Source organism: Bos taurus, chromosome 4 (genome assembly GCF_002263795.3).
Source record: "Bos taurus isolate L1 Dominette 01449 registration number 42190680 breed Hereford chromosome 4, ARS-UCD2.0, whole genome shotgun sequence".
Lineage (NCBI taxonomy): Eukaryota > Metazoa > Chordata > Mammalia > Artiodactyla > Bovidae > Bos > Bos taurus.
In genome coordinates, this window is record NC_037331.1 from 27,362,369 (window position 1) to 27,387,175 (window position 24,807).

Genomic DNA, 24,807 nt, shown 5'->3' on the forward strand with positions numbered 1-24,807 from the left:
GGCTCAACACACCAGCAACGTGTCTGGCTCAGGGTATGAGCTCAATAACTAGTTACTGCATGCAGTAACTCTAATACATAAAAGATGATGGCAGGGAAAGAGAGAAATAGAGTGGAGAGGAAAAGCATGTATAACATGTGAGTTTAAAAGGTTTGCGATAAGATTTGACATGGACTTTAGAGGAGGTGAACCGTTGCTGAATGTGAAGCCTCATGGACACACCCAGAGCAGGTGACACAGAAAAGATTGGAAGCACGGACAATCAGGGCCAATATGTCCATTAGACACAGCAGACACTGTGCCCAGAACCCACTATACTCTAAGGTACCCACAAAATATTTTAAATGTTAGTTTTTAATCAGAAGAAAAAATAGATATTATAATAATGATTCCAGTGTATGCTGATCTTAGCATAAAAGGCAATGTTTAGTATTTTTTATAGAGGAAAGAGCCCATGAAAGAATACAACCCTGAGGATGGTATTTGTTAAACAGTAGGTAGGAATTTGAGCTAGAACCTGAAGAAGGAATAGAAGAGCTAACATTGAAATTCAGATTGGTGTCAGGTCAGGGAGAACCTGGGCTTCCCAGGGGGCACGAGTGGTAAAGAACCCACCTGCCAATGCAGGAGGCGTAGGAGACATGGGTTCGATCCCTGGGTCAGAAAGACCCCCTAGAGGAGGACATGGCAACTCACTCCAGTGTTCTTGCCTGGGGAATCCCATGGTCAGAGGAGCCTGGCGGGCTACAGTCCATGGGGTCGTAAAGAGTCAGACATGACTGAAGTGACCGAACACACTGCGTGCAGCGGGAACCTAGATGATAGCCTGGGGAGGCTCTTCAAACTTTGCTTTACCTGCACAGACTTTCTGTCACCTTTGTGCTTATTAGTAGAGCTTTAGGAAGAGAGTTCTTGCAGGAAAGAATAGGATGGGTTGATTTTTGAATTAGGATAGTTAATCAAGGGCCTTTTGCATTAGTTTGAATTGTACAGTAATAGAAACAGAAGGGGTGGACATTACAAACATCTAGGTATATATGTACCCAGGCACTTTAGATCCTATGCAGAAGAGCTCATTTTCCCATAGAAAACTCCCAAAGACCTAATTGCACATTTGCATGTCCTCTGTAAGTTCCATGAGAGGAGAGACTGTGCCAACCCTACTGCTGTTTCCTTAGGGAATTGCACATGGAGATACTCAAGAAAGCAAGAGATCTAGAGACTTTAGAAGTGTTACGACTATTGTTAACTAGGACTAGATCTTGGCCAAATCATTCTAAACATCAAAGCACATGCCCAGGGCCTGCTGATGTGACAAATACCTTCCAGTTGATTGATGGTTCAGTTATTTTTCAGAGCAAAACAGAAATAACATCATATACACATCATTACTTAGAGCTTATTTTAAAGTTAATTTTTAATGATTCTTTTTTCCAAATTGGGAAATCTGTCTATGGTCTATAACTAAATATATATTCATATTCATGACACATGTATATACAGCATTAACTCATACAGAGAAAATCACAATGACATAAAGCCATGTAACATGCATTGAATACAGTCATATTGTAGTTAGACTTGTTAGCATGCTCATTAAATGAATACTTTGGATTCAAAGGATGTGCCCAGCCTTGTACTAGAGGAGCAACCATTCTAACAGGAATGTTAGGCTGGGGATTTACTAAGGAGAGGTGACATCTGCTTCCAGTCTTGAAACCGTGCATGCTTGAAGAAGCAGAAGAGCAGGTAGATTTTTAAAATGCTAGAAATTGGTCTTGTGTTTAGAAGGCTTTGTTAACCTTTTGGAGTATTAGTTTCCTTATCCGTGGCATGAGAGGTGATCATCTTTTGTATCACTGTTGAGCTGCTTTTCATGTCTAATTGGAATATAGAAAAGGCAGGAAACATAAAAATCAATACAAAGGTTATGAATTGCCTGATGCTGAGGAGAGAGGACCTATTTAGGGTGTAATATTGATAGTTAAACTGTAGTTTAATTTAGTTAAGTTAAACAGAGATAGTGCCTGTCTCTGTTTTAGAGATTGTCTTTTTTGGGGGGACAGAGGAATAGGTCCAGTGAATCTTTCAGGAGCTTCCAATTCTGGCTCTTTGATAAGTTGAGACGTATGAAGTATGACAATATTGTTAAATACTGAGATTGTATTTAACATTGTTTAGGAAACAGTTTTTTTTTTATAGTATTGAGATTATATCATCAGCGTATGAAAAAGTCATTCTGTACGATTATACAAAGACTGTCTATGTGTGTGCTAGTCGCTCAGTCACATCCAACTCTTTGTGACCCCATGGAATGCAGCTCACCAGGATCCCCTGTCCGTGGGATTTCCCAGGCAAGAATACTGGAGTGGGTCTCCATTCCCTTCCCCAGGGGATCTTCCCAACCCAGTGACTGAACTCAGGTCTTCCGCCTGGAGGGCAGATTCTTTACCATCTGAGCCACTGGGGAAGCCTGTATGAAGACTGAAGGTGGTCAAATATAGTCATGTAATTGGCAACATTTAGGCTCCTGAAAATTTCATTGACAATATTACTTGAAGTGAATTCAGGATAGGGTTTTCAAAATTGAGTCTTGGTGGTGGTTTGAAAACAGTTGAATTGTTCTACCACTTTGCCATTGTATCAGTTCCAGGCTGTATTCAAAACATTGGTATCAAGGTAGGAAATGAGTCCAAGTCGATGTTCCTCTTGAGGTTAAAGGTCTGTTTCTTTCAATCAGTTCAAACTGACAGGCCTCCTGCCATCACCTCCTCCTCAGCCAGGCAGGCAGGCCCTGGCCGTCAGTGTGAAAACATCTGTTGAATGGATTTATTGACTAGATCGTGTTTTTTTTCTCCCTTTCTCTATTTTTTTTTCCTTCACACCGTTTATTATGTCTCTGACCTGATGAACTTAATTTGTTGACATGTCACTCTCAGTGTCTCCCTGCGTGCTGGCCTCATGTTTCTCTCTTCTGTGCTCTTTTCTTGGCAGCAGTCCTTCTTGGAGCCCCAGCACACACGTGCAGTCTCGGTGCGCCAGGCTCAGCTGGCTCCTGTGGGCATGGAGGGATTAGAGAAAGAGCGTCTGGTCTCCAAGACCCACTCCTCCCCTGCAGCCTCCACGTTACCTCACCCAGCAATGGACCGCCCCCTCCGGCCCGGCTCTGCAACTGGTGAGAATCCCAAAAGACTTTCCCTAATAGGCAGGCTGAATGCACCGTTTTTGCAGGATTAAGCGATTTAAATGCTCAGAATAACTCCAAGGGCAGAACGCTCCATTTTAACCCAATGCAACCCAAATTTTATGACGTTGTATTGGCCACAAGACAAAGCAGCACATCTGATAAATCTTGGGCTTAGTATTAATAGCCTCATAAATTGTTATCATTCAGGGGCCTGGAAAACACATCAACAGGTGCATGGGTCCCTTCTGGAACCAGAGATCCCCTCAACATTCTTCACCATCTCTTCCTTCCAGTGCTTCTGGCCCCGAGGGAATTTACGATGCCGACTTCACTCAACTCGAAAGAGTGCCCCCTTCCAGTGTGTTTTTCTTGCTGTTGTGTTTGTTTCAGAGTTTTGTCCTGGCTTTTCATACAAATGACTCATAGGAGACAGTGGTGCCAAGGCAAACCTTGTTTAATTCTACATACATCAGTTCCAATTCCATTTATTATGGCACCGATGGGTGGGCTATCTGACCACCCTCTTCCTTTGCCTACAGCTGTGTTTGATATTTCAGAACCTGGCTACAGAAGAAAACAAACCAGATAATTCCAAGGCCAAAGGAAGGTCAGGTCTGGAACACGCGCAAGAAAAGGGCACTATTCTCTCACAAAGGAGCTGTACCATAAATATGCATGTGGATAAATATTCCTTTATGTCTGCTGGACCCCATTCTTGGTCTATGTTCTCAACTGTGGCCCATGAAATGAAAGATATTCTAGCCCTAAGGGCTCAGAACATGGATGCCTCAAGGGGAGAATTCAGATGTACCTTCTGCTAGAGTCTCTCACAGGTTATCTGATTTATTTTTGATTCAATTTTTAGGATTCAGGGTTTGTTTTTGTGGCTTCTGTGACCTCAAGCAACCCTTTGTACTTGGAAAAGTTAAAATACTTTTTCCAAAATCACATTCCCAAGCCTTGATATCATCTTTTATTTAAAAGTCAATGAACGGAACAACCAGGTTATTTAACTTTGACAGACATCTTTGATAAGTATGCTCAGGAGCTACATTTTATAATGTATTACACCACGAGCCAGCATTCCATACTAGGAGCTACAGACTGGATATATCTGGATATATTTCTCTCACCACGTTAGCCACTGTTTCTGATCCCTCTATTTCTTGGACAAACAGACCTGTCCTGGTATCCCAGGCAACCCAGGACTGTAGCCAGGGTCAGCGGAAGCTGCTTGGATCAGTCATGCCTCGTTCAATCCCTGTTCTTAAGAGAATTTTTGCTCATAGTCAGATACATGCTGTAGAGAAATACTTTTTGTAGGTAGTCAGAGCAGTAGCCTTTAAGAATTAGTTATTTCTCAGTTCTTTTTACTGAGAGTGTTTTGTATTCAGCCATAAGCTTTCAGAGACACAGATATCCTATTGTAATGCCAATTACATTCACTCCAAATCATTTCCTTACTTTAAAAGCAAGCTTGATTATCAAGTTTTGTGATGCTGTTTCAGTAGTCATGTGTGTGGCTGTCTACTATTGTAACCCTACTGATAATTTCTTTCCTTGGTTAAGAGAGGTGACCCTTCCCTGACATGTTGTGGTTTCCTCTACTTTTATATGTTCACTCCATATGAATGAAACAAGTTCTCTGAATATTAGAATGATCCTACTAGTTTGAGAAAAAAATGTTTTTGCAAATGAACAGGGTTTGTAGGTCCTAAAAGAATCAGGCGAGGGACTTCCCTAGCCGTACAGTGGTTAAGACACTGTGCTTCCACTGCAGGGGGCATGAATTCAATTTCTGGTTAGGGAACTAAGATCCCACATGCCATGCAGCACAGACAAAAATTAGGGGAAAAAATCAGGTGAAAGAGTGGATTGCAAACCAGATAATGCAAGCATGACATAAACATAACCAAATGCTTCAAACTGAAAACTGGGTCATTTCACATGATTAGTTTCTTTGCCATAATGTCAACACCCTAGTATTTATCAGAAGTTATATTCCAAGCACAAATAGGGAGATCAGGTGGAGTTTATTTTCATGTTTAATGTATGTGATGAGACACGTGCATGTTCACGCATGCTCAGTTGTGTCCCGCTCTTTGTGACCTCAAGGACTGTAGCCCGCCGGGCTCCTCTGTCTGTGGGATTCTCCAGACAGGAATGCTGGAGTGGGTTGCCATGCCCTGCTCCAGGGGATCTTGCAGACACAGGGATCAAACCCACATCTCCTGCATCTCTGGGACTGGAAGTTGGATTCTTTACCACTGAGCTACCTGATGAGGCACATTTCTGGCCTAAATGAGAAGTTATATAAACTTACATTTTAAAAAATACAGAATTTTCTACTTAGTAACTTTTCAATAAATTTTAGTTGAATCGACAAATATTAATTTGCAGTATATATACATAATGTGTACATGTAAATCATAAACACTTAGGAATTTACCAGCTCAAATTTGAAAACACTGAAAGTGAAAGTTACTTTGCAATTACTGCTCTGTAAGGATTCACTAAGTGATTCCAAAGTTACATACTTCAGTAGGAAAAACCTTATTGTCTTATTTACCTTAAGAATGTTGCATCCTGACACTTAAATTCTTAGGATAAAAATACTAAATATTCTTTTAAAAACGTGCAGAGTATGTAATTTATGTGTCTGTTAATAGCCCCTCCACCGTCACTGGGACTAAAAATATATATTTGGTTAGTGACTTTCATTTAGTGCTTTTCCAAATCCAAAGGAAATGAAATGTACTATCTTCACTCTGCTCTTCCAAATATTATTCTGGCTTTAATCCAAACTTAAATTTCCCCTGTAACATGCATACTCTTACAGTCCACATGGTCTCAAAATTCATCTTAGTATTTCTAATGATCTCTTACTTTAGAGGAGAACTCTTAAGGCTTTCACTTGTGATATGTTTGAAAACAAATTTTTTATGTTTTAAGGGCGTTTCTTTTGGCTTTTTAATATCTATTTGTTGTAAATACATCAAAAAATAAAAATAAAATGTAACATTTAAGTCACTTTGAAGTCACATGTTCTTTGAGAATATTTAGCTTTTGTTTCCCAAAGAAAGTTATAAATCTTTACTCAGTGGTTGTTCCAGTAGAAAGTAAGGAAGAGAGAGAGTAGGTTATAAAGTTATGCAATTTGCTTAAATTCCTTCTGTAACAGCTATACATTTTGAAACAACTATGAAGTTATTCTGTACTAAACTCACATAATTTTTAAGGCACACCTTTCAAACCTTTACCTTCCATGTAATCCCCAATAGCCAAAGGGATAGTCACACCACCCTAATATTTCTAAAGAACAAAGCAGTGGTCCAAGGGGGAAATGTTGTCTGAGTTCAGTCAGTTGTTGAAGATGAAGTCTCTAGTCTGCTTCCTGTGAGAACTTGAATGGACCAAGAAACAAACTAAGATGGAGCCCCTCCCTGCTGGCCCGATGGAGAGCCTGGCTGAGGATATTTCTGGATGGCCAGGGGATCACTTAGCTTCTGTAGTGCCAAGGAAGAATGTGTGTTGTAGAGCCAGGTTACCACATATTCAAATGCATTTTGTCATTTTGGAATATAAGTAATAATGCATGCATGCTCAGTCACTTCGGTCGTGTTCAACTCGGTGACCCCATGGACTGTAGTCTGCCAGGCTCCACTGTCCATGGGGATTCTTCAGGCAAGATCTGGAGTGGGTTGCCATGCCCTCCTCCAGGGGATCTTCCTGACCCAGGGATCGGACCCATGCCTCTTATGTCTCCTGCATTGGCAGGTGGGTTCTTTATCACTAGCACCACCTTGGACTCCCCATAAGTAATAATTCAATGTTTATTACATATTGAATTTAAGGAGTACTTTTTTTCATTCTATCTAAAGCCAAGGCATGGTGTTTAGTATGAATTCTGATGGCTAAGGAAAGGGCAATGCCTGTCATTTTCTCTGCCATAGTCTTCCTTTCTGCTCAGCTGTTCCTGAGAGAAATGAGGCTTGGCCATGGCTCCCAACAGGATTTTGAGAGTAGATGATATAATTGTGCTGTGTGTGTGTGCACGCACGCCCAGTTGTGTCTGACTCTTTGCAACACATGAAGCCCGCCAGGCTCCTCTGTCCATGGGATTCTCCAGGCAAGACTACCAGAGTGGGTTGCCATTCCCTCTCCAGGGGATCTTCCTGACCCAGGGATCGAACTTACATCTCTTTTGTCTCCTGCATTGGCAGGTGGATTCTTTGCCAACTGTGCCACTTTGCTAGTTTATGCCAAGTGGAATTCAGTGATACCGAATTTAATAGCAGATAAATTTGGTTGACTTTTAGCTTCCCCATCACCCAGTACCATTTAAGCTCTTCTTTCTCCCAGCACTAGGTTCCTTTGCATAATCTGTGAAAATTCTTTTTTTATACCATCAGTTTTTTAGTCAGTGTCTAATGAGAAGTAGAATTGTAGCGTTTGAACTAAAGCAGTGTTTGTGAAAGCCATTACAAATAGTTCAAAGAATTTTTAAGTGGACATTTAGAGGGTGGCACATCACAACGGAAAGTGAAATACATTGGAATGTTTAAGTGTGAGAATAGCAAAAGTGGCCTCTTCCCCTGTCTTTTTGTTTGTTTCTGCTTTTAATGAAGATATGTTCCCAAGTTAGGCAAGCTCTTGTTAATCCCCAGGTTTTAGTTTACAGCTTACTTCCTTCAGGAAGCCTTGTTTGGCCAGCTAAATCCAAATTAAATCAATTATGGTCCCTCGTAACTGGATTTTTTTTCCCTCAAAGATTGTAATTGATTTATTTTGGGGATTGTGTTAAAATGGGCTGTCCGTGTGGGAAGAGATTGTGTTTCCTCTTCTCTCTGACCCCAGCGCTGCGGTACCTGACTAGCCCAAGGATCTAGCTCAGTGTATATGCCTGCTGTACAATAAATGAATATGCAAGTGAAACAAGAGTAAAGAGACGTGAATCACATGCAGCTGTACAAAAAAAGGTTATTTGTATGTTAGATGAAATTTTGAGGTGACATTTATATTTTTTAATTAAAAAATGTTCATTGGAAGCAATTTTGTAAGTCTGGAAAACTATAAGGGGAGAATCACCTGTTACTCTGTCACCAGAGAAAACCATAAGTAAAATACACATTTATTTCCAGTAATTTTTCCTCTTCTATGTGCCTCTCTCTGACAGTGAAGGAAAGTTATATGTTTGTGTTCATGTCTGCATGCGTGTGTACATCTGTAAATACATATGTGTGTTTGTGTATGCGTGTGTTTATGTGTGTGTTTTAAGACATCTCAGAGTAACTATTGTTACCACCTGCATAGAATGCAGAGATTAATTTCATTTGGGTAGATAAAAGTTAACTGTCCTCAAATATATGTGCCTGAAATTTCTCCTGAAAAGTTCCTCCAATGTTTGCCTATCTAATTCTCACTGAAGATGATAAGATAGCTATCTTTTTTTTATTTGGGAGACTAAATCAGCTTGGTCACATATATATTGTATTATAAGTTATTTCTTATATAATAACATTTTTAAAATATATATTAATGTATGTTAGTTATATGTATATGTATATGTATATATCTTTTTTGAAGAAAAACATTTTGTGGCTTTTTCATACCTGAGAAAGTCATCCTACAACCTTCACACATTCTTGGACACAGATTTACTAGGACACATTTTTTTTGTCTGAAAATCTGGAAGTGTGGTTAAATGCTCAAGCATTTAATATTCAAAAGGAGAGGTCTAAGTTTAGCAATGAAGAGAAGTCTGGACCATCTTGGTATGTGTTCCTTTGTGGGTAGCCTGTTCATTCTCTTCTGGTGCCTCACAGTATATTTTCTTCATCCTACTAATCCAAAATAAAATCATTCTTATGAGCATTTGCAGTTACATAGTCATGTACATGTCTCTTTCTATTATGGATAAATGTTTCAGTTATTCCAATTATTCTATGAATCTGATCCCCTCCTTGAGAACAATCACTGTCTATTCGTTGATCTCCATACTTTCTGAACATATCTAAATTTTTATTTAATGGCATTGATCTGGTTTTTTATGAAATTTGAATTCTTCTTTTGTTGCCTCCAAAGTAGACTTTAATTTTGCCACTGTGGTTTTAGTTCTCTTGCCATCCTCGTTTACCTTATGCATCTTTTTACTCATTAATTTACCTTGGTCTCTCCTTTCAGCTCTTGGCTCCTATTTTATAGGACCAATGTCTTCTGACATTTGAGGATTCCCCCAAATTTCTAAAATCTTATTTTGCTTCCTATAGTTGGAAAAGACTCTGATGCTGAGAGGGATTGGGGGCAAGAAGAGAAGGGGACAACAGAGGATGAGATGGCTGGATGGCATCACTGACTCTATGGACGTGAGTCTGAGTGAACTCCGGGAGTTGGTGATGGACAGGGAGGCCTGGCATGCTGCGATTCATGGGGTCGCAAAGAGTCGGACACGACTGAGCGACTGATCTGATCTGATCTGATAGTAAATCAAATTCACTGAGCTAAGTAGTAGGAATTATGTTTCCCTTTATATTTCTGTAGCATATTCTCATAGGCCCAGTTTTTGTTTTTTGTTTTTTTTTTCCTCCTCACTCAAACTTAAAAAAGAGTTTTTTGAGGTATAGTTGATTTACAGTGTTATGTTAGTTTATGGTGTAGAGCCAAGTGACTCAGTTATATGTTTTCTGACTTTTTTTTTGTTAGAGTTTATTGTAAGATATGGAATTTTCATTTTCTCTACTGTACAGCAGGACTTCAGCTGTTTTATATATAGTAATTTGCATCCAATAATCTCAGACTCCTAATTTATCCCTCCTCTTATCTTTCCCCTTTGGTAATGATAAATTTGTTTTCTATGTCTGTGTTTCTGACTGTGTTTCTGTTTTGTAAATAAGTTCATTTGTACCATTTTTAGATTCCACATATAAGTGATACATATGATATTTGTCTTTGTCTGACTTCAGTTAGGGTGACCATCTCTCAGTTCATCCATGTTGCCACAAATGGCATTATTTCCTTCCTATTTTTTATGGCTGGGCAATAATTCTATGGTGTATTTATACACTGTCTGTGTGTGTGTGCTCAGTTGTGTCCCTGACTCTTTGCAGTCCATGGGCTGGCAGCCTGCCAGGCTTCTCTGTCCATGGAATTTTCCAGGCAAGAATTCTGGAGTTGGTTGCCATTTCCTACTCCAGGGGATCTTCCTGACCCAGGGATTGAACCTGCATCTCTTGCATTTCCTGCATAGGTAGGTCGATTCTTTATCACTGTGCCACCTGGGAAGTCTATATATACAGTTCAGTCGCTCAGTCGTGTCCGACTCTTTGCGACCCCATGAATCGCAGCACGCCAGGCCTCCCTGTCCATCACCAACTCCTGGGGTTCACCCAAACTCATGTCCATTGAGTCAGTGATGCCATCCAGCCATCTCATCCTCTGTCGTCCCCTTCTCCTCCTGCCCCCAATCCCTCCCAGCATCAGAGTCTTTTACAACAACTCTTTGCATGAGGTGGCCAAAGTACTGGAGTTTCAGCTTTAGCATCAGTCCTTCCAAAGAACACCCAGAACTGATCTCCTTTAGAATGCACTGGTTGGACCTCCTTGCAGGCCAAGGGACTCTCAAGAGTCTTCTCCAACACCACAGTTCAAAAACATCAATTCTTCGGCCCTCAGCTTTCTTCACAGTCCAACTCGCACATCCATACATGACTGGAAAAACCATAGCCTTGACTAGACGGACCTTTGTTGGCAAAGTAATGTCTCTGCTTTTGAATATGCTATCTAGGTTGGTCATAACTTTCTGTCCAAGAAGTAGGCGTCTTTTAATTTCATGGCTGCAGTCACCATCTGCAGTGATTTGGGAGCCCCCCAAAATAAAGTCTGACACTGTTTCCACTGTTTCCCCATCTATTTGCCATGAAGTGATGGGACCAGATGCCATGATCTTCATTTTCTGAATGTTGAGCTTTAAGCCAACTTTTTCACTCTCCTCTTTCATTTTCATCAAGAGGCTTCTTAGTTCCTCTTCACTTTCTGCCATAAGGGTGATGTCATCTGCATATATATACAGTACATCTTCTTTATCCATTTATCTCTTGATGAACATTTAGATTGCTTCTGTGTCTTGGCGATTGTAAATAGCACGGCTATGAACATTGGAGTGCGTGCATGCTCAGTCACTCAGTTGTGCCCAACTCTTGGCAACCCCACGGACTGTAGCCCACCAGGCTCCTCTGTCCATGGGACTTCTCAGGCGAGAATACTGGAGTGGGTTGCCATTTCCTTTTCCATTTGGGGTACATATATCTTTTCAAAGTAAAGTTTTATCCAGGTACATGCCTAGGACTGGAATTACTGGATCATATGGTGACTCTACTTTTGTTTTTTTAAGGAATCTCCATACTGTCTTTCATAGTAGCTGCAGCAATTTACATTCTCAGTAATAGTATAGTAGATTCTCTTTTCTCTACACCCTCTCCAGGATTTATCGTTTGTAGGCATTTTGATGATGGCCATTCTGACTGATAGAAGGTAATACCTCTCTGTAATTTTGGTTTGTATTTTTTATTAGTTAGTGATGTTGAGAATCTTTTCATATGCCTGTTAGCCATCTGGATGCCTCCTTTATAGAAATGTCTATTTAGGGGTTCAGCCCATTTTTTTAATTGTTTTTTTTGTTGTTGTTATTGAGCTGTATGTATATTTTGGAAATTATTCCCTTGTTGGTTGTATGATTTGTAAATATTTTCTGCTAGTCTGTAGGGTGCTTTTTTTTTTAATGGTTTCCCTTGTGTTCACTGATTCTCGAAAGCTTGAATATAGAAACATCTTTGCAGATATTTACCAGCAAATATGTAGTGAATTGTGTTTGACTTCACTTTTTGCCAACTTGCATACCGCCTGAACCTCCTTCTCTGTTATATAGTGAATGGCAACACCTAATTTAATTCCCAGCTTCTAATAGACTTTCATATAGTGTAGTTGGAAGCTCTATGGTGAAATTTCTCCCACCCACTTCCTTTTTTTAGCTGCTGATGAAATGATTTACATAAACAAACAGATCTCTAAGTCTAGAAAATGCTCCTTGTGTACTCAGAGGTACAATTTAGCAAGTTTTAAACAATTATTTTTGTTATATTTCATTTGCTTGCTGAATAAATCAAGTTTTACACATAATTAAAAATGTCATATCTGGTACTTTAAGTGTTCCTATTAAAAGATATTATAACAAATAATTCAGGTGTTAGAATATAAAGAGTATAGTTATGGGGAAAAATTAGGCAAGATAAACCTTATAAATAGATTAGAACTCTAAACCTTATGGATAGATTTCTCTTATAGATGGAAAGTATAACAGCTGTTCTGGACATGATTTAGAGGTTATTAGAAATGACTCCTGCTTCAAAGTAACTCTTTCTATCCATTTTAGTAATCCTACCAATTGCAATCCATTTTTTTAAAGTTTTTTTTTTAACTCTTAAGAGGTCATCTTTGACTTCTCAGCCCCCTATATTTTTTATTTCTTTACCTACCATACAGAGTTTTAAACATACATGTCATATAATTGTCTTTGTGAGTGCCTTACCTTTACTGCTAGGTTATAAGTTAAATGTAATAAATTAAAGTTTCTGCTACCTGGATCATTGAGAGCATTCAGTGACTGTTTACTGAACCTGCATCCTTTAGGGAAGTTATTATGTTGTGTGTGTGTGTGTGTGTGTGTGTGTGTCTATATTTATTTACTGTGCTTTAGCCCTTGGTTCCATCCTTTGGCCCTGCGAGATGTTTAGTATGTGTCATTGAGCAAATCCTTGGGAAGGTGTGGAACCTCAGGCATTAACCAGAAAAGCAATATGAAGTTGAATTTTAAGAAGCTGGGATCAGGAGTTTTAGGTTGAAAGATTCTGAACTCAGCTTTCCTAATAGACCAGTGTGGACTCAGCCCCACAGTCATATTAGACTGAGCAGAAACGTAAAGAGATGAATGCTTTTTATAACTAAAGAAACTGTGTGCAATGATTAAGGAAAGGCAAAGAGGCTACACTGTGAGCTTTACATCCTTACCTCATTTAATAAAACTGAAGGCCACAGAAAGCACAAAGTCCAAGCTTATAAAAAATATCAAAAAATTTTAAGAGATTTTTTTTAAAGCAGAAAATAAACAACTAGAGTTTAAAATTCAGGTAAAGGTTTATGTTAAGACTCCTTTGTGTATTTTATTTATTTTCTCAAAACCTAGCTTTAAGTCTTGTCCCATTGATTAAGAGACAGGTTGATCTCTGTCTTTAGACAGGCTAAAGGGTCAAAGAAAAGTGGAATTCGATGTGAATCCCAAAGAGAAGAGCAGGCTTGTTTCTCACCCTATAAGTTTCTGTTTTTGAGGGGGAAAAAGGGGGGAAAAAGATGAAAGAAATGGAGATGAAGGGTGAGGTTAAGTCTCACCTTGCAGTCTACCTGTTAACTCTTCATTGCTACATCATTAAGATGAGTAGGTGGAGGTTTTGGGTTCCAGACTTTATTTTCTCTTAAATTCAAATGTCTTTCCAAGAGCTCCTGGACTTTGTATTATAATCTCCAGATACTTGGCAATAATTTTCAGCTACCATAACCTGTTTCATATATATATATATATATATATATATATATATATATATATATTGGCAGTGGCTAATGGAGAAATTGTTGTTTTAAGAGAAATGATTACTATGGAGATGATGTTAGATAGGTCAAGAGATGAAATAGTGAGAAAAATAAGCAACCTAATGATTAGAATCTCTATTCTTAAAGAATATGTTTTCAAAATGAGGGAAATGCTATATTTTATGTTTCCATGTTAATTATTAATATATCTTTTATGCAGTACAAAACTGGTAGAAAATATGTTCAGCAGTTCCTGTTATGTAATAGCAACTCATAAATACTTGATGTATCTGAGTTGTGCAGACATGTCTAATGTATTGTCGTATTGTGAATGTTGCTTTGTATGCCTGCTTACTTTTTTTTTTTCCTGCCTTCCTCTGTTCTCTCTTTTGGCTTTATTTTAAAATATTTATTCATCTATTTTTTGTGTAAAATTCCATGTATAAATATAATGAGTATAATAAATGCTTGTGTTAGAGGCACCTACTGGTAGGAAGATAAGATGTCCTTGTGGCTCAGATGGTAAAGAATTTGCCTGCAATGCAGGAGGCCCAGGTTTGATCCCTGGGTGGGGAAGATCCCCTGGAGAAGGGAATGGCAACCCACTCCGGTATTCTTGCCTGGAGAATTCCATGGACAGAGGAGCCTGGCAAGCTACAGTCCATGGGGTCACAAAGAATAGGACACAACTGAGTGGCTAACACTTTCACTTCACTTTCACCAGGAAGAAGATAAGGCATGTAATACAAAAGAAATTAGTCTATAAAAACTACCAATGAGGTCCACCGAGTAGGTTCATCAAGAAAGGTTTTTATAATTGATGGAGATATCTGACCTAGTTATCCCATCAATTCATTTATTCATGTTTTTCACTCATTTATTAAAATTACACTTGAGAATCTACTGTTTTCCCAGCATATTTATAGACACTAAGAGTTCAGAGGTAAACAATATAACTCTAGTCTGTGTTGTACAGATAGTAAAGAAAATAACCAATTAACAAGATTATACACCAATTATAGAATTGTACTAAATGTTACAAAGAAGACCTAGAAGATGCTATGAGTGACTCATTGGAAAGGACCCTGATGCTGGGAGGGATTGAGGGCAAGAGGAGACAGGGACAACAGAGGATGAGATGGCTGGATGGCATCACCCACTTGATGGACATGAGTTTGGGTAGGCTTCGGGAGTTGGTGGTGGACAGGGAGGCCTGGCGTGCCACAATTCATGGGGTTGCAAAGAGTCTGACATGACTGAGCGACTGAACTGAACCGAGCAATGCTTTATTGAGGAAGTGACATTGAGACAATCTTGAAGAATGAGTAGGTATTAGCTGAGCGAAGGGGGCCAGAAGGCAGAATTTTTGGCATAGATGGAACAGCATGTATGAAGATCCCAAGGCACGTGTGATTTTGAGTCTTTTGAAAACTAGAAGGTAAAGTAAACCTTTGTGGGAGAAATAAAGATCAAGGCAGGGAAGTATGAGATGAAGCTGGAGAGGTGGGGACAGGCGTGTCTGTGCTGCCTGGAGAAATTTAACCTCATCTTTTTTTTTTTTTTTCTTTTTATTTATTTATTTTTTATTTTTTAACTTTACAATATTGTATTGGTTTTGCCATACATCAACATGAATCTGCCACAGGTATACACATGTTCCCCATCCTGAACCCTCCTCCCTCCTCCCTCCCCGTACCATCCCTCTGGGTCGTCCCAGTGCACCAGCCCCAAGCATCCAGTATCGTGCATCGAACCTGGACTGGCGACTCGTTTCATATCTTTGAAGTCACCAAAGGACTGAAGCAAAGGTAGCGACTCTTAAGTGGCAAATAGAGTAGAATGAAAGTCAGATAGCCATTACAGGGCTATCTCAGGAGTTCAGATTAAAGATAATAGTACCTTGGATTGTATGGTTTCAGCATTGGAGATAAGAGAGTTAGTATGCATCTTCCAGGGAAAAATAGACATTACTTGTTGGTTTATTGGAGAGTGAGTGTCAAAAGGACAGTAAGATTTCTTACATGAGCAGTGGTGGTGATATCCTTCACTGAAATGAGAAACGGTATGTGAAGCTTAAGATTATGAGCTCAAATACGATATTTCTATTTTATGAAAACTAGGAGACATCCAAATGGAGATTTTAGATGGGCGATTTAGATGAGTGTTCAAGTGTATACCGCTCAGGAGGGAGATCAGCCCTGAAGATGAAAATATGAGATTTGGGGGCGTGTGGAGGGATTCTGAAGCCATTTGTATCTTAAGAATCAATATTACATACTTAGAGGGCATCATGAGTCAGACAAAGATAAATACTTTATAAACTAAAATCTGTATAGTCAGATCTGGAATCTAAGAAATAAAACAAAGCGAAATGACAGCGTACTCAATTGTGTAGATGCCAGAGGGAAGGCGGCTAGAGAGCTGGGCCAAATAGGTGAAGGGGATTAAGAGATACAGGCCTCCAGTTGTAAAATAAATAAGCCATGGCGACGTAATAACAAGGTACAAGGGATATAGTAAAAGAACTGTAGTAGGGACTTCCCTGGCGGTCCAGTGGTTAAGACTATGCTTGCACTCTGCGGGGCACAGCTTTGATCCCTGATTGGAGAACTAGGGTCCCACATGCCGTGTGGTTTGGTCAAACAAAAAAATTGTAACAGCTTTGTATGGGCACAGATGTTTACTAGACTTACTGTGGTGATCATTTTGCAGTGTATGAAAATGTCAAATCACTATGTAGTACACCTGATTTAATGTAATATTGTATATGTCAGCTATATTTCAATTAATAGAAAGAAGTGGATATTATTTGGACCAGTGAAATAGTTTTTTCTTAGACATAATTTTTGCCACATGGTTTCAAAATACACATGTCATTCTGCATGATTTTAATACACTGAGGGACACATATTTTCCCCTCTTGAATAACATCCTTCTAACACAATAATGTAAGGGGGAATAAAATGCATTAATTGAACCTACTTTATAACACTAATTGCTTGTACTTATCTGTTCTTGAATAGATATTTAGAAAGTTATTATAATGGACTCTTCTGCATTCTATGCCCCCAGAGAATGTATTTTGATGGTAATTTATTGGAATATTTCATTGGTTAAATAATTTCTTACATCAGGCAGTTTTGTAAATAACATGTTTTCCCCCCAAGGAATAGGGTTAAGGGTGGAAATCTTCTTATAATAATTATCATCTAATTTGTTTCTTTAAAGAGCCCTACCTTGTATATGCCTAATAGTTCATTTCATCAAATGTGTATGAAATCTTTCACATCAGAGGCTCTGAAACATGAAATGTGTTAACTCATGATAATTTAAATGCAGATTTTGTTGTGTCTATGTGATTTCTACTAAAGATATTGCTACTGACTTATTTTTTTTAAGAAACACTTCAAATGTTCCACAATATTTTAAAAACTATCAGTTAAGTTCAGTCGCTCAGTCGTGTCCAACTCTTTGCAACCCCATGAATTGCAGCATGCCAGGCCTCCCTGTCTATCACCAACTCCCGGAGTTTACTCAAACTCACGTCCATCGAGTCGGTGATGCCGTCCAGCCATCTCACCCTCTGTCGTCCCCTTCTTCTCCTGCCCCCAATCCCTCCCAGCATCAGAGTCTTTTCCAATGAGTCAACTCTTTGCATGAGGTGGCCAAAGTACTGGAGTTGCAGCTTTAGCATCATTAAAAACTATAGTATCTGTATTACTTATAGATTGACATAAATTATGAGAGAAGCACAGTAAGCAGAAAAGAAACTCTTTCTGCACAACTTGGAAGGAATTAATAAGCATATGAATAGGCAAGTAGTTGGAAACCCAGTTTGTTACAGATATAACATGACCTAAACTATGGCAAGACTTACTCGTGAAATAAAATCACACTTTAAAGAGCTCATTTTGTGGATTCACTGATAAAATTGAAACCTCTGCTGAATTGAATTATCTGTCTAAAAATACTCCATAGTGATTTAAGATACTGGTAAAATTGCAGTATTGGTTTTTAACCTGCAGTTTCTCAAATATCATCACCTTTTTTACTTTACAGATTTACTTGGTAAGCCTAGGGTCTGATTCTGACTAATTCATGAGTTGACTTTTTTTTGCATATATATCCAGACCCATAGAACTAAATAGTTCTTATGTGCTTCCAGGAAACTTGTGGATATGTATTATTTCTCTGTTTGTACATTTATTTGGAAAAGAATGCCCTTTTTTGAGTAATCATATTGTCATGTAACTTGTGCTCATTACTCATCTTGTGTTGTGTTTTCTTTGTCCTAAAGGAATTGCCTATGATCCTTTGATGCTGAAACACCAGTGCATTTGTGGCAATTCCACCACCCACCCTGAGCATGCTGGACGAATACAGAGCATCTGGTCACGGCTGCAAGAAACTGGGCTGCTAAATAAATGTGAGGTAATCCTGAATTGGCCACACTCTTTTACTTACTTAAATAAATCATGTAAAGAGGCCAGTATTCATTTGGGTAGTTGTAGAAAAATGTTAACTCTGTAGCACCAACACCGTGATTGATGAACCATCATGGACACCAGTAACATATAACCTGACACTGGGCTGGGCACACAGTGGGGACTCAGTCTGCGCTGACGGGCTGAGCAGCTGCCTGATGTGTGTGCCATTACTGTAGTGTTCTGGGTTTTTTTTGGTACACACGGAATTCTTCTTGTTTCCAGTAGGTATCGTTTATTGAGTTAATTTTCTGAGAAGCTCTTCACAAACAGTTAGGGGCTGCATAGTTGTTATTTCTTACTGTAAGCAATGCTCTGAACTCATATGTGCCAATGTTGCCTCATGGAAATGGAATAGTTTTAAAAGATAACTGTCTCTTAACAGTTTTAAAAGATTACCAGAAAGAGTCACTTCTTTTTATTGGTGTTTAGATTCATTTCTGTAGATTCTTGTGAGTCTTATGTTTTATTTAGAAAATTCTGGCTTATTGAACCGTTTAAAAGATATCAGGTCAGAAAGGCTCCCTTTGTCAAATTTGTAAAATATGTAACAACCAGCAGTTGGTTGATTTAGCTGCTATAAATGTCCATTGTTGCTTAAGATCCAGTAACAGTCTATATTTGAGTCTAAACTTTTTTAAAAGAAAAATATCCTCGATGTGTTATTTTACATTACCTTAGCATTTATGGATCAAAAGCACTTTTTCCTGCATCTATATTATGTTTCAGATGTGTTCTAGGGACTAGAGTTACGGAATTTCACTAGACAAACATGGTCCCTATTCTTATAGTCTGATCAGTTGACATATTACTATTTGGTTCCTACGTATTACTATTTGGTTCCTTTGCCCTTCTCTATAAGAGCCATGAAGGAACTCTAGCTCTCATCAATTTGGGAAACATGAAAGTGGATAATATTTTGACCATAGTTATGTCATGAGGAAACTAATAACACTGAAACCATATTAAATTCACTATTCTTAAAATAGTGAATAGTGATAAAGACAGTCTCTTGCGACTACTTTTGAATTAAATGATTTTAACACCCGAAAATGTGGTCAAGAAAATTCTATTCAAAGCCAATTTACTTTAGAGTGAACCTGTAAAATATTTCAGTGGAAATAAAGATGTCAAAGTCAAGTACACTTGATTCTATTTGATAATGAGTGTTAGTTCTGTATGATCTTTTTTCTCTTCAGAGTGGCAAAAATAACTGACTTTGGAAGATGCAAAGTCATTCATTCATTCAATGTGTTCACTTCTAAGGATAAATTCTTTATTGACTTTTCTCTTTTGGAGATGAACTATGTATCTTGTCTTACAGGGGAATTAAATGGTCATTTTCTTTACATCAAAACACAGATAATGTTGATGGGTCATTAAGCAGTCTCGATATTGTGAATGAATATGCCAGAGTAGTGTATACAGATTTAGTTTCACAAGTTTTATTATATGTTGGTAATAGAATTATCAAATACCCTTCATATTTAGAGTTCTGCTTTTCAGTAAGTGTATCCTTTACCTAGAAACTCAGAAGTGAAAGAATTTCAGCTAGATTTATTTCTATGGTTCTTTCTTGAGTGAAAGTCTATGATTCCTATTTTGCCAGTAGCACCCATGTTATGCGGCAGAAAGCTTCATATTCTTTGGTAAATTTTAGAGTTATATCATTGTTTTTGATAATGCAGGTTGGAAGCCAGATCACTCTATTAGAGTCTGCACAATCCGATATGAAGCCGGTGAAGTAAACCATCCAGGAGACTTCTTTGTAGTAGATTGGCCTTATGGGTATTTATTCATGAGAGCGTTCGTGTCTCACCTTTGCATCTATTACAGATGTTTTCTAGCTTGGCAGTCTCTCTGTGCTTTCGTAAGCTGAGGCGCTGCTGTGTGCATTTTGTCACTTTCCAGTCTTTGTTATGTGCTGAAGCCGAGCCTCCACCACTCCAGATAAGCAGTGCCCAATCACGGCTTCAGTGTGCTGTTAGGCTGTGGTCTCCTTCAGCCTTTTACCTGAAGGAACACTGTTTATACAAGCAGCAAAGTACAGAAGTAAATGGGATGTAATATGATTCATACTGGTCTTAAAATTTTAGAAGTTTGTTATCTGTTTCTCATCAGTCTTTCTTTTTTTTCCAGTTCCTGGTGCATCACATTCTTTTGGTCTTGTATTATTTGAAACCATGAAGTTCAACTTATACGCAGCACTAACTGATGTGTGTCAGACCCAAGATGAAATACTAGAAGGACCGTGACTCTCTGTGACCCCATGGACTGTACAGTCCATGGAATTCTCCAGGCCAGAATACTGGAGTGGGTAGCCTTTCCCTTTTCCAAGGAATCTTCCCAACCCAGAGATCAAACCCAGGTCTCCTGCATTGCAGGCAGATTCTTTTACCAGCTGAGCTATAAGGGAAGCCCAGAGACTGTATGGTTGACAAAAATGAGTGGGTCTATTCCAGTTCAGTCAGCTAAATAAGTGTCTCTGTAGCAAATAATCAACGGCTTTCCTGAGGTCTCAGTGGTAAAGAATCTGCCTGCCAATGCAGGACATGGGTTCAATCCCTGAGTTCAATCACTTCCTGGGTCGAGAAGTCCCCCTGGAAGAGGAAGTGGCAACCCATTCCGGTATTCTTGCCTAGGAAGTCCTGTGGACAGAGGAGACTGGCAGGCTACAGTCCATGGTGTCCCAAAGAGTCAGATACACCAAGCATGTGGGCACGCAGCATACTAGCAAACAGTCATGCAATTAACAAATAATGTTCTTGAAAGCCCAGATCAGCAGACTGGCTTTTAACGAAGACCAAGCACAAAAGTCGCATCCAAAACTTCAATAATGCAAACAGAAGCCCCTTTTCCTAACGTAGCTGAGGAGCAGTTTGTCAGGGGTTTGCTTTCCGAAGTGATGCGGTTGTTGCGCATGTGTATTTATTTGCTCCTGTGTTATGAAAATATCTGTGACTTGAACTGGTCCAATCCAAAATGTGCAGTGAAATTTCTAAAGCCATTAAGAACCCATCACTAACTTTAAGACACCTAGGAATTTAATATTCCTTTGGCTTGTGTGAATAACTTGAGAAGTATTCAAAGTGGAATTTTAAAAATGATTATTAAGTAAAATAATATAGCCTATCTCTAGAGACTTTCATGTATAGCAGTAACAAAAGGGATAATACATACAAGCAAAAGAAACGTGACTTATTTTTTCTTCCTCATTGTTTCTATGAGAAGTAGGGGGGAGGGAAAAGGGAACATACAGAGGTTGTTCTAGGCTATTTTAGCTCACTTGGAAACAGTAGTATCTATTTCCTTAGCCAGTACTCTCCCCAGTGACTGCAGCTGAAATAATTGATGCATGTTTGTTGTGGATTTTCTTTTAAAGAGTTTGATTTGACAAGTTAATTATAATATACACATTTTAAAATATATTACTTGCAAAGATGCTAGCCTTTCCCTCTAAATTATTTTGAAAATGTCAATGCTGTGTGCGGGGCAACCCCAAACAGACATACAACAAACCTTTTAGCGATTCAGCAAAACTTATTACACTCGGTTTCTGAAAAGCCAGGAGAAAAGCACACTGTAATTGGCAAGTGGTTGGACCCATGTCTGCATGCTAAGTCGCTTCAGTCATGTCTGACTCTGTGCGACCCCATGGACTGTGGCCCACCAGATTCCTCTGTCCCTGGGATTCTCTAGGCAAGAACACTGGAGTGGGTTGCCATTTCCTCCTCCAGGGGATCTTCCTGACTTAGGGATCGAACCCATGTCTCTTACATCTCCTGCATTGGTAGGCAAGTTCTTTTACCACTTATGCCACCCCGGAAGCCTGGTTGGATCTGTTGTGGGTACATTATCTGGTTGAAGAGGCAGGAAGTTTCCTGTATTAACAAGCTTCCTAGTTAGTGTTTATGAGGCTTCTAAAGCGATCAAGGCCAATGACAATGTGTTTCTTTTTTTAACATATGTTTGTGTATTTGTCTGCACTGACTTTTAATTGCAGTATGTAGCATCTTTAGTTATGGCACGTGGAAGCTAGTTCTCTGACTAGGGATTAAACCTGGGACCCTTGCATTGAGTGTGTGGAGTCTTAGCCACTAAGCTACCAGGGAAGTCCCAACAATTAGAAGTGTCTTCTAATTAGACGTTACTTAGACGTTACTTATTAACTCCAACAGAAGTTAGGTTCTATCCTGAGTGTTAATGAATATTTATAGCCCAAGGACATAAGGAGAATCAGGCCTTTCTAAGTTGTCTAGGTAGGACTAAGAGGAATTTAAAATCCACATCTATTCCTTGGTTGTGTCTAAATCATGCATTCCTGAGAGTGAAAACTTGTGTCCGGGATGCCAGGGGTTTGAGAACTGGCCCTGGTGTGTAGGTCACTGCTCTCTCCTTAGCAGTGTGCACAAATTCGTCTCTTAGTTGTGAAAAACAAGAACTTAGTTGTCTCAAAAGAGAGAAAGTTTCTTAGATTTTATAGAAAAGGATATAGTAGACTAGAAATATAACACACCAGCTGGGTCAGTATGTTGTTTCTCGGTATCCTGAGAGCAGTTTGCCGTCTTTCAGCATTTTCCTGCCAGGTCTGTGTAGCCACCCGTAGTTATTGGGTGAAATTGACAGAGCTCTGGGGACATAGAGCTGAGCATGAGGAGAATCCTGTGGCTAGCTCAGTGGCATTTGTTGATTGATTTTAGGGATGCTTAAATGTTAGCTTATGTCAGAATCACCTGAGAGAATGTTGAGATACGAATTGTTGGGCTCTAGCCCCAGAGTTTCAGATTCAGCAGGAGTGAGGTGCTACTGGTGTGGCAGTCCAGAATTTGTATTTCTTCAGTGTGTCTGTGCAATCCTGATATTGCTGATCTGGGTACCACACTTTGAGAACAGTGATCTATCCCTTCAGCAGTCTTTATCAAGAATTTTCATTTCCCAGGCTCCTGTGTTTGGAGCTGGAGATAGAATACTGAGTAGATAGAACCCATGTCTCAAGGCTGTTACAGTTTGGTGAGATAATCAGACGGTAATCAAATGATCACACAAATAAATATGTCACTGCACACTTTGAAGGGGTTTCGAGTCACTAGTTATATACTGACAGTGATTTTTAAAGACTCGTTGATTGAGCTTTGGGAAGGAATACAAGGAGAAAGGCTGTGGTCAGCTGTCTCTATGATCCCGACAACATCGGAGAGGCCCTTTGAGCAAGAGACAGAGGAGGAAACGTTATACATTGGAGAACAAAGGAGCAAGTATATCAGACCTTAAGATGAGCTTGCCCTCCATCAAGCTGTATTTAAGTTCCTTTGTCAACTAGGGTTATAATTTCACTGGGACAGAAGGTAGGGAGTCTCAATTGCTCTGACATACAGAGCAAACACGCTTTCCGAAACCAATGAAGTAGTCAATTTTACAATTAAACAGTGTACAGGATAGAATAGTTGGCAATCTGAAAACGTTAAGAGAGCTTCTTTATTTTTAAGTGATAGTCTGATCCACAAATCAAACTTATGTATTATTTCATTTATCAAGGTAGAAAATTAATCAGAATGGATTCCTTCAAAGCTATTGTTCAGCATTAGAGTTGACCTTAGTCCTGCCATTAATTATCTGTGTACTTTTGTCAAATCATTTAAACCTTAGTGATCTTTGGTTTTCCCATGTGTGAGATGAGAGCGTTAGGCAGGATATTGGCTAGGATCTCTTCCAGTTCTAATAACACTTGAAACTGGATGGCTGAGAAGTTAATTTGAAACATAGCACTTTCTTTGGTTGAGGGGGGACAAAGTTTTAGTAAACTTTTTGCACGGAATGAAGCAGGGCAAAGACTAATAGAGTTTTGCCAAGAAAATGCACTGGTCATAACAAACACCCTCTTTCAACAACACAAGAGAAGACTCTACACATGGACATCACCAGATGGTCAACACTTAAACCAGATTGATTATATTCTTTGCAGCCAAAGATGGAGAAGCTCTATACAATCAGCAAAAAAAAGACCAGGAGCTGACTGTGGCTCAGACCATGAACTCCTTATTGCCAAATTCAGACTTAAATTGAAGAAAGTAAGGAAAACCACTAGACCATTCGGGTATGACCTGAATCAAATCCCTTATGATTATACAGTGGAAGTGAGAAATAGATTTAAGGGCCTAGATCTGATAGATAGAGTGCCTGATGAGCTATGGAATGAGGTTCGTGACATTGTACAGGAGACAGGGATCAAGACCATCCCATGGAAAAGAAATGCGAAAAAACAAAATGGCTGTCTGGGGAGGCCTTATAAATAGCTGTGAAAAGAAGAGAAGTGAAAAGCAAAGGAGAAAAGGAAAGATATAAACATCTGAATGCAGAGTTCCAAAGAATAGCAAGGAGAGATTAAAAAAAAAAGGCTTCCTCAGCAATCAATGCAAAGAAATAGAGGAAAACAACAGAATGGGAAAGACTAGAGATCTCTTCAAGAAAATCAGATATACCAAACGAACATTTCATGCA

The 24,807-nt window shown here is 39.1% G+C and overlaps 1 protein-coding gene across 11 annotated transcripts in view; it reads left to right on the forward strand.

Moving 5' to 3' along the window:
* Positions 1–24,807, forward strand: part of HDAC9 (histone deacetylase 9) — a 988,950-nt gene that overhangs the window by 677,244 nt on the left and 286,899 nt on the right. For 10 of the 11 annotated variants that reach the window (XR_009494194.1, XM_059885810.1, XM_059885813.1 and 7 more), the window contains 2 exons: positions 2,995–3,175; positions 18,123–18,256. Coding sequence is in view for 10 of the 11 variants with exons in the window: in XM_059885810.1 (XP_059741793.1) it covers positions 2,995–3,175; positions 18,123–18,256 (315 nt within the window). In the remaining variant the exon portion in view is untranslated. The remainder of the gene's footprint in view (positions 1–2,994; positions 3,176–18,122; positions 18,257–24,807) is intronic. The other variant, XM_059885817.1, reaches the window with a different exon arrangement.